Below are 10,922 nucleotides of genomic sequence, written 5' to 3'. Positions count from 1 at the left end.
TTGCAAGCATGTTCATGGGGTCAGTTCCCCACAACTGGGTTGGCAAATAATGTGCGCAATTACAGCTTTAATGAATATTACCGAATGCCCCACGGAGAGGGTATGCTAATGTACATTACCACTACCAACATGGGACTGCTCATCCACCATGCCCTCACCTGCACTGGGCTTCATCAAGTGTCACTATTTTATTTTTTGGTCAATGTGTGAAGTGAAATGTTCATTTTCTTTTGGAAGTCGGTTTTGCGGGGTGCCTGGGTGGCTCAGTTGGTTAAACATCTGACTCCTGATCCTGGCTCAGGTCATGATCTCACAGTATGTGAGTGTGAGCCCAGCTGATGGCGTGGAGGCTGCTTGGGATTGTGTCTCTCCCTCTCTCTGCTCTGTCCCTGCTCGCTCGCTTTCTGTCTGGGGCTCAAAATTAATAAACAAATTTAAAAAAACAAAAATTTCAGTTTTGAAATTGCTGTTGATCTAGAGGGCTCCAAAGATCCGTTCTTTCTCTCTTACCTCTGCAGAACTGTGATCCAATTCTTCCTAATCTTCTCTGCTGGTTCCTTTCTGCATCCAAATACCAGAGAGTGTGGGAATTCCTTTTCCTCCTTCTCCAAACACATTCTTCTTTTAAAAACAAAACAAAACAAAACAAAACAAAACAAAACACTTTATTGAGGTATGATTGACATAAAAGAGTTGTCTATATTTCATGGATTTAATTTGTTGAGTTTGGAGATAAATATCCTCCAGTGAAACCCTCACTACGATCTATGCCATAAATATATCCGTCACCTGCAAAAGTTTCCTTCTGCCCCTTTATTTATTGATATTATTGTGAGGATTATTTTTGTGTGTGTGTAAGAATCACAACCGCATTCCTCTTGCCTTCCCGCTGGCAGCTCCAGGTCACGGTTCCTCATCACGATCTTGGATGTTACTCTGCCCCGTTGGGTACAAGTCCAAAGTCTGCCTCTGTTAAAGGGCACGGAGGGCTGCTGAATTAATGAAACCAAGACTCGGCTCTTGGCGGGCCCCCTGGTTCTTCGCAGGGCTCTTTCTTTTGATTGGACCAGGAGATAAAGTGACATCAGCGTAAAAGCCCCTGCTGAGCCACAATCCTATTGTCTTCAGTGGCACCTAATCCAGTTGAGCTCTTACAAGCTCTCTCACAGGTCACCGGCCTTGGGGACGAAGCCATGGCGGGACGGCTCTGCCTGCGACTGGAGACTGCACAGGGCTCAGGGCAAGAGAGCCAGTGGCAGGAAAGGAAAGGCCCCGTTGACTCACTCGCTGGGCAGCCAAGTGCTTAGTAACAAACAGTAAACAGAGGCGGCAGCGCCCGTGGCCGTGGCAGCTCAGCAGAGAGGTGAACGAGATCCCTGCTCGTTGTTGGAAAATTGTCTGTGATGGAGGCCTAGACCCGATCACAATCACAGAGAATTTCACATGCAACCTCTGACTCAGAACACAGGTATTTCTCCGTCTTGTTCACTTTCCTTCTGTAAATCTGGGTCGGGGGAAGGGCAAATCCATTCACTGGCTTGGGTGTCAGGAATAAGGAGAACACGACTGGACTAAGTCCTGTGCTAGTGACTCTGTGGTATTATTTGGAGTGTTATTTGTTCCAGGCTACTAGTGGGACCTGATTCAAATGGTGAATTTGCTTTAAAGCAGTAACGAATGGGCTCAGCAGAGGAAACATGGGGTTTAGAGTCAGACCAACCCTTGTTTAAGTCATTGCTTTGCTATTCAGCATCTTTTAGTGAATTCAAATTCAAAGCAAAGGCAACTTCCCTGAGACTCAGTTTCCTCATCTGTAAAATGGGGATAATAAATACCTACATTATAGGGCGATTAAGGATACACGAAGTGACATATATCAAGCACTTAGCACATGCTTGAGGCATAGACGTAGCTCTTAGTAAGTGATAACTCACTATCTTTCAGAAATGAGTAATTTGATTATGCTTAAAGAAGGTCAATGCTTTAGAGTAAAGAGTTTCAGGTTTTATCCGGCTGACTTCCACAAAACAATGGGGAATAAAAGTATCAATGATTCATCTGGCTTTTGTTTTTTAAGTAACAAATTCAGAGATGAGGTATGCATATTTCTCCTGACTATATCCTGTCATTTGCTACAGATTAGAGCTGAAATGGACGAAGTAATCAATTCAGCAAGCACTTACCACCTATCTCCTGGCTGCCAAGCCAAGTGCTAAGTACTGGGGACACCTCTCTCTGCTCAGAGGCTCTTCCGGGTGAGCGCAGGAGCCAAAAGAGGTGAGCCTACAAGGTGACGTGTGGCAGCAGCAAGTGCTGAAGTGGTGTAGGCTCCCGGAAGAGATGATGTTTGAGAGCGGTTTGAATGCTGGGTGGGAACTAGCAGGAGGTAGGAGGAGAGGGGTTGGGGCAAGCTATGCCAGGCAGAGGAAAGCATGTGCAAAAGCCCAGTGGCATGAATAAGTAAAGCATGTTCTGGGAATATCAGGCATTTTGGCGTAACTGTAGTGAGACGTGAGTGTGGGCATCTGATAAGAAAGAAGTCTGCATAGGTGAATAGGGTAGAGCAAGGAAAGCCTTCTATGGCTTGCATTTCATTCAGAAAGTTCTGGAAAGCCATTGATAATTTTAATGAGGGGATGTCATGATTGCATTTAAATATTAGAAAGATTACTCTGGTAGTAATATACATGTTGGGTTGGAGGGGATGAAGCCTGGAAAGTTGACAGATAGACTAACCTAAGGAAAACAGTTTGGGGATGTATAGACCTGTCAAGCAAGGGCTGCCAGCAGTGTGCAAAGAAAGATAAACAAACATGCATACATGTACATAACATAGGTTTGTTATAAATTTTATTTATATGAAGGATGCTCATGTTGCACAATTTATAAGTAGTAAAATACAGCTTAGTCTCTTTTGCAAGTTCCGTACAGCCAATAGATTCACACAGAATGCAAACATTGATTTTGCTGAACTCTTACATCCTCAGTCAGTCTATGTTTGCAATTGACCACTGAGTATAGTTCCAACATGAATGTTGGCTGATATCTTTGTTTACGTTGACAAGTCAGAAGAAAGTTAAGCAATGAACGTGAATGTTTTAACTTTGCTCATTTCTCCGTGACATGAGGAACTGCTGAACTGGATCATAATTTTTGAATTCTGGAAGAATAGTTCCTCAATTTTTGCACTATTCACAATATAACAGCTATAGACACAACACACTTTTAGATTTAATCTGAATTATTAACATTTTCTCCATCACTTTCTTAAGTCTAGATAATCAGCAAAATGACAAACCAAGCCCTGATCTGTAGCTTCTGTCAATTTCTGTGGTGTGAATACTGCCTCTATGGTCAATTCCAAGCTCCCAGTGTGATAGCACTGAACGCAAAGTTTGAAGAGCTGTGTATTAGCACACCATTATATCGTATTTCCACCACGCAAATGCAATTGATTTAAATGAGCTGAAGAGCATGGACAATAATGAAATGTAATGAAACAATTAGGAAATATATTGAATATATTATTAATATAATTTATTTAATTGGAAGTTTCTGTGATTTGATTTTTCACAACGGCTATGTTTAACATCCAGCTTGCAAAATCCCTGGGCATTCATTGACTCTCACTGGTGAGTAGGAGTCTTCTTCAGCACAGCAAAGGGGCCCAGAGAGTTTTAAAGAGGCAGAATCCACGGGGAGGGGAATATGATGATCAGGAGAAGCAGGGATGAAGAAAGGAGTTAAGAGGAATATGTGTTTCTCTCTATGGACAAACACATCAACCACCAAAACAAGAAATACAGGATTGGATTCAGGGGTGCAAAGCGATGTTAGATTATTTGAAAAGACTGGTAAAGAAAGATGACTGTGGATTTAAATACAGAGTGGAGAAGGTTGAGGGCTATTCGCAGTCTTGAAGAGAAGTCACTGGACTTTTTCAGATGGCTGCAGAATCCTTGCTCACTCCCCTGCTAGGGGATATCTGTGTTTGATGGAATTTATCTTGGCCAAGTTGGTCTGCATTAATCCTTTTATTTTTAAGGTAATGTTTACTTTGCCTTTCTAGAAATTGAAGGTGATTCTGCTCTCTACAAACTGTATTTTAAGCCTTCAGGGATGTCTGGAAAGTGATGCAACTCTTCTTGGGTGCTGCCCCTTGCCCAGGCTGCCTCTCTGTCAGTCGTGCTCATTGGACTTGAGGTTATGGAGGAAGGGCAGGCCATGCTCAGAGGGTCTGGCTGGACCAAGGGAGTGCTTTCGGTGGGACAGGGTAGTGTGGGGTGGGCGTGCAGCCTGTAAGGGAGGACACAGGAAAACAACCCTTTTCACCATCTCTCCCCCTCTTAATTATGCTTAGTCTCTGATCCTGGTAGTCACCTCTCTCCCACCTATTGTCCCCTTGTACAGGTCCCCTCCAATCACGGCTTCTGTGTTCAGGCCATGTAAGCCCACCTGACACTGTGCAGCCGGCCTGAGTTTATGGCCTCGGTTCATAAGTCTTCCACCAAATTCCTCCCCTTTAATCTTAGAGAATAGTCACCCAAATACCCTGGAGCATTGCCAAGGACTAGGTAGGGGTCTCCCTGGTTACCTCACACAGTAATTCTATCTCTAAATTCTAACTGGCTGCAGTCATTGCCCACCTATAACTGGGTCTTCCAAATAAGCAACAGGACCTAGGGCAGTTCTGTCTGTAACTTGTAATGTGCAGATTATCCTGTTAAAATACGGATTCTGACTTAAAGGGCCCAGGGAAGGCCTGAGTCTGCATTTCTAGCAAGTTCCTTGGTGATGCCCACGTGGCTGGTCTGAGGGATCACACTTTGAGTAGCAAGGACTGGGGTCGCTGGCATCTGTAGTCCCACTGGTAAAGCCATTTCTGCTCTCAAGCCCGAGTTCTGTGGGTTTGTCCCCACCCTATCCTCTGCCCTCACTTTATATTCAATGTTAATCATATGAACGGCTAGCATTTATTGAGAAGCTACCACGTGTCAGATGCAATAATTCATGTTACAGATGAGTATCGAGGAAAAAAAAATAAGTTACCCAAGGTAGACAGGGGTTAGCCCGACTCTGACCTCAGAACCTGCCCTCTCAGCAACTATGCTTTGCTATTTCTATTTTCCTTTTAATATTTATTGGCCCTGAGGTCAATGTTTTTAGCCGTTTTCCTCTCTGACCTCTCTTGCCTAAGACAGTCAGACTAACTCCCCTGCCCCAGACTTGGTCTTCATTTTATTTTATTATTTTTTTTAACGTTTATTTATTTTTGAGACAGAGAGAGACAGAGCATGAACAGGGGAGGGTCACAGAGAGAGGGAGACACAGAATCTGAAACAGGCTCCAGGCTCTGAGCTGTCAGCTCAGAGCCCGACGCGGGGCTTGAACCCACGGACCGTGAGATCGTGACCTGAGCCAGAGTCGGACGCTTAACCGACCGAGCCACCCAGGCGCCCCTGGTCTTCATTTTATTCTTGGTCACTGGTAGCCCTATTTCTAATTGCTCTTCTCCTTTTTCTTGCCTTAGTTCTTACTGAATTACCTCCTTTTCCCTATAATTCCTTGAGTTAAAATGGTTATAATAGCCCAACATCGTTGGAAACAGAGTAGGTGGTGAAGGAAAGCAGGAAGGAGATCCACAGAATGGTGGAAAAGGACCAGTTCGTGGTGGGCTGGTGCCAGTCAAGTGGTAGATTTTGAGACTAAGTGGTCAGAACTTACTTCTCCATAGGTTAAAGAGGTGTGGAAAAGTATCTGGTTAGGTAGGAAATGTGTTGGACCTTTAAAGAAAGTGTCACCTAAGTATTTCATTCATTTCATGTATTGGTATCTTTTCTGTGTGTTGCTGGTCCACAGAGTGCAGACAGCTCCCGACTCACTCAGTCAGGGAAGAAGGAGCTCCAGGTGGGAGTGTCCCCACACAACCCTGGGGAGGACAGGAGATGAGAGGGGTGTGGTGCATCTGGAACTTGGAGAGAGGCTATGGAGGCAAGGGGAAGTCGCTGGAGATCGGTGTGGAAGGGTGGACTGGAGGTCGCTTAAGCTTTGTTTAGGAGTCAGGAACTGGAAATGATTCTATGGAAAACACAAAGCCACTGAAGGCTTTAATGTGGAAGAGTCATATGGTCAAATGTGTTTTAGGAAGAGGTCTCTCTGTAGGATGGAGACTGGATTGGGGCAATGGTAAGACTTTTGCTATGAAGGTGCTTTATAGATGGGGTTAACGTCTATAATCAGTTGACATTAAATTAAGGAATATATGTAATGTGGGTGAGCCTAAGCCAGTCAGTTGAAAAACCTTAAAAGCAAAACGGAGGTTCCTTCAAAGGAGAATAAATTGTGCCTCAAGACTATAGCATCAGGGCGCCTGAGTGGCTCAGTTGGTTGAGCATCTGACTCTTGATTTTGGCTCAGGTCATGATCTCATGGTTTGTGGGATTGAGCCCTGCATCGGGGCTCCATGCTAACAGCACAGAGCCTGTTTGGGATTCTGGGATTCTCTCTCTCCCTCTCTCTCTCTGCCCCTCCTCTACTTTCTCTCTCTCAAAATAAATAATAAATAAACTTAAAAACAAAAAGACAACAACATCAACTCCTACACAAGTTTCTAGCCCACTAGTCTGTCCTGTGGATTTCAGACTTGCCAACCCTGCATTCAGGTGAGCCAACTTAAACAAAAAGTTATAATTTATATTTAAATAAATATATTTAAATTTAAATAAATATATTTAAATTTAAATAAATATACTTAACTTCATATATATAAATAAACCTGGTTCTCTGGAGAACTGCTGACAACAGTTATATTATAATTTAGGTGAACATTAGTCAAATATCATGTGAAGTAGGGGTGCCTGGGTGGCTTAGCCGGTTAAGCATTTGACTTTGGCTCAGGTCATGATCTTGTGGTTAGTGAGTTTAAGCCCCATGTCTGGCTCTGTGCTGACGGCTCAGAGCCTGGAGCCTGCTTCAGATTCTGTGTCTCCCTCTCTCTCTGCCCCTCCCCTGCTCTCTCTCTCTCTCTCAAAAATAAACATTAAAAAAAAATCATGTGAAGTAGCTCTTTTTATATATAAATCACCAGATGAATGGATCTTAATACTTTAAAGCTGAATTTGAAGGCTCAAGACAGCAGCTGTTAAAATTCACAACTTTATTTTATTATTATTATTTTTCTATAGCCCCAAAGCAGCTGTGCTGAAATACCAGACCATTCTTATCAACCTAACAAGACTGATTCTCACCTAAAATTCACAACTTTGAATAAACTGAATAATGATTTAAACATACGTAGCTTCAATTAGTCTTGTTAGCTTACAAGCCCACCATCCCCTCCTTTAGAAACTTAAATGGCACTTACTAGCCATGCAAATTTGGGGACCTTAAGTCAGTTAAATTCTCAGTTTCCTCATCTGGATATGGGGATCATTTTGCCTTGCCTTGAAGGATTTTTGTGGGAATCACAAAAATGTATGCAAACTCTATAAGCTGCAAAGGGCTATTCTTCTTGGAAGGCATTGCCTTTAAGTAAAGTTGGTAAGGACTCAATCAATCATCTCTCAGTATGAATTACATTAAAACTGGCCCTGCAGCCTTGGAAAAGGAGGATACAGCTCTTCCTAAAGGACAAGCAGGACCAAAGAACACAGGTGGAACACGAAGTGCATTAATAACAGTGAATTATATTTTTGACATTTTACTTAAATTCTTCCGATTATGTCAAGAAGAAAGTCTGTCTGGAACCCTAGGCTTTCACATTTCTCAAACGAATGGCTCCTTTCACAATGAAAGACCAGGCTTTGGGACCATTGGAAGGCAATATTATCTGGCAAGAATTCAAGGATTTAAAAGAAATATATAATTACCTTCTATTGTTGTCCAATACTAATTTTCCATTTCCTATAAAATATGCAGTTTCCCTGAATGCATTCACTCAAATAAAAAACTGGTCTTATCAGCACGGGTTATATAGGAATGTAGCAAATATGGAGTAAGTCGAATGTAAGCAAATATGGGCGATGAGAAAAACCCTCCTCTAAAACCCTCTAAATGTTTTTCTGTATGGAACATCCATTCTCTTATCTACAAATGCAAGTTTCCATCTGGGAACACTGAAGAAAGGTAGGACATCTGCTAGTTGCCATGTTCTCATTAGCTTGTTCTTCTTCTCACAACCATCTTGTAAGGCAGGATGTATCATCTCCATTTTACAGCGGGGAGAAGAGATTTTGAGAGTGCTCTTGCTCAAGGTCACACTACGTTGGTGCTACAGCCAGTATTTATATAGGGCAGTAGGGCAGGATCTGTGTGAAGAACTCAGAACTGAGATCAGCTTCCAAGGATCTCCCAGTAGGAGAGTGCCGGAAGTTAAGAGCCCTGACACCTTTAGCCCAGATGAGGCTTTCAGTGGAGCCCAGATGAGGCCGAAGCTGACTTTTCCTCCTGGGGGAATGATGCCATTTGCCTTCTGGAAAGTTTTGCTCAGATTTTGGTCTTAGTGCAAGCAGATGGTTTTTAATGAATGTCCAAAGGGAGAAGGAATGAAGGGAGACATAAGGACCAAAAGGAGGAAGGCAAAAGGATCATTCTGAGAGCTTTGATTCCTTGGGAGCCCCACATCCTTCCCTGGTTCCTCCCTAGGGTGTCTATTTTGGGGACCTTGAGATATTTTAGGCATTTTGCTAAGGTTTAAAATGGGTTGTTTATAGCACCTCAATCCTGGCAGACAGATGGAAACAATTAACACCATATCTTAAGAATCTCATACTTGGAAACTTCTCAGCAGCTTTGATGCTTAAAATCCCTTTCTGGGTGGTTAGAGCAGAGATGGAAAGAAATGGAAATAAGATGTGTTCATCACATTTTACATACTGAGCCCTTGAATATAATTTCCTAACAGTTACATGAGGTAGATGCTATGATTAACATTATATCCCAGATGACAAAACTGAGGCTCAGAGAGGTTAAGTATATATATGCTCTGTGCCCAAGCTCACATAGCCAGGAAGTTAGGGAGCTGGAGTTTCAACCTCCCAGAGCTCATGTCTTTTTTTAGCCAACAGTAGACTGTTGAATGAAAAAGAGCTAGTGGTAGGTTGAACAATGCTTCCCCCCACCACAAAAAAGATACATACATCCTGATCTGTGGAATCCATGAATACTACGTTAAATGGCAAAACAACTGCAGATGTGATGAGGTTAAAGGGTCTTGAAATGGGGAGATTATCCTGGATCATCTAGGCAGGCCCTACTAGATGCAATCACAAATATCCTTGTAAGAGGCAGACAGAGGGAGATTTAAAATAAAGAGGAGAAGGTGATGAGACCATGGAGGCAGACATTGGAACGATGTGGCCACAAGTCAAGAAATGCTGGCTGCCACTAGAAACAGGAAGAGACAAGGAGCAGACCCTCCCTTGGAACTTCTGGAGGGAATGCGGCCCTGCCCACAGCCCGATTTCAGCTCAGTGAAACTGATTTCTCTGAGATGATAAATTTCTGTTGCTTTCATCCATCAGGCTGGTGGTAATTTGTCCCAGCAGCCATAGGAAACCAGCACAGGGCCGGAGCTAGCATCCTGGGGGACGACATTCCAGGGACAGCGAGAGGGAGTCACGGGAAACCGGGATCTGAAGCAACGGGTAGTGTTTCAGGGAGGGAGTGGTCACCCACTGGCTGTCCCCACGAGACCAGAGGCAGTGTGCCTTGTCCCTTCCACTTCCCTCGCAGGCACCTTCTCAACCTTCAAGTCTCAGCTCATATGGTGCCTTCCTTGACCACTCCGGCTCAAGTGCATAGCTTTGTCTACCTATTCTTCATAGTCTATCTCTCTGTGGACTTATTTTGTTCCTCTGTTTATCTGTTTGGTATCGGTGCCCCTCTGCCCATCCCCACTAGAATGTAAGACTTGCAAGGGTGCAAGGGTAGGATGTTATATTTTCATGTTTCTATTTACAGCTTAAAATATACTAACTCCTTCGTAGGATTTGTTAAATAAAGGGATGGCTGAGGCAAGGATGTCGAGGGCATGGGCAGAGCTTCTAGGCCGAGCCAGATCAGAGAAGGGCTATGAAGCTGGAGGCCAGTAGAGGAGAGTCCCTAGAGACAGAATGCACCATAGCTTGGGAACTTACGGAAGGGAGCCTGAGGAAACTCCTGAACAGCAATGAGGCCTCAGATGGAGGAGACTTTTGGGTTATGAGCTGACTGCAGAAGCGTTCGGAGAATCGAGTCAACATACAGGACTTGGCCCACAGAGGTGTGAGCCTGGGAAGTGAATGAGAGACAACAGAGCTGCCCCCCCAGAAGCATGGCCATGGGCTGGACGCTTTCCCAGAGCTTCCTCACTGGCAGGAAGGCAGGGTTTATCTGTGTGGTGGGATCTCTCCGTCCCTTAGATGGTTAATGGTCCCCTTCCAGTTCACGGTGCAGTGGTACCTCACCACCAGACTGTGTAGACAAACACTTGGATGCAAGCCCGGAGGCATCACAGCATGCCGGGGCAGGGCTGATGGCGGCTGTCTCATAAACCGGGACTGGTGCACATAAAGCCCTTGGAACAGTGCCTGGTGCACAGTAAGCGCTAGGGAGTGTCTCCTTGTATTGGTGTTGTCAGCTGGCCCTGAAATGGAATTTGCAATATTGCAATGTTAACATATATTTGGGTTGCTTCTTAAGGACTAGTGGACTGAAATGGAGTCCCTGAAGTATCCCCAAACAGGTTACTGCCTACCAGAGTGGAGGGGTGTGGTCAGGGCTGCCGTGGAAATTCGGGGCCGCCAATGGTTCCCAACTGTTGGCACTCCCCGGAGGCACAACTCACTCCTGTGGACAGAATGTCACGTTCATCTGTGGCCCTGGGGTCAGAGAGAGTTTGTACAGAGAAGCAGAACGTAGACATTTCTTTCTGCAGTGGGAGC

At 44.2% G+C, this 10,922-nt stretch overlaps 1 protein-coding gene across 5 annotated transcripts in view; it reads left to right on the top strand.

Moving 5' to 3' along the window:
• The first annotated feature begins 1,155 nt into the window (after positions 1-1,155).
• The window catches only part of FRMPD2 (FERM and PDZ domain containing 2), a 100,423-nt gene continuing 90,656 nt past the window's right edge, over positions 1,156-10,922 (top strand). For all 5 annotated transcript variants that reach the window (XR_002078773.2, XM_019444865.2, XM_019444868.2 and 2 more), the window contains exon 1: positions 1,156-1,468. Coding sequence is in view for 4 of the 5 variants with exons in the window: in XM_019444865.2 (XP_019300410.2) it covers positions 1,444-1,468 (25 nt within the window). In the remaining variant the exon portion in view is untranslated. The remainder of the gene's footprint in view (positions 1,469-10,922) is intronic.

This window comes from Panthera pardus, unplaced genomic scaffold, assembly GCF_024362965.1.
Source record: "Panthera pardus isolate Hobbes unplaced genomic scaffold, ASM2436296v1 HiC_scaffold_22, whole genome shotgun sequence".
NCBI lineage: Eukaryota > Metazoa > Chordata > Mammalia > Carnivora > Felidae > Panthera > Panthera pardus.
The sequence above is the reverse complement of the archived record's forward strand: the minus strand, read 5'-3'. Positions and strand labels throughout refer to the sequence as shown.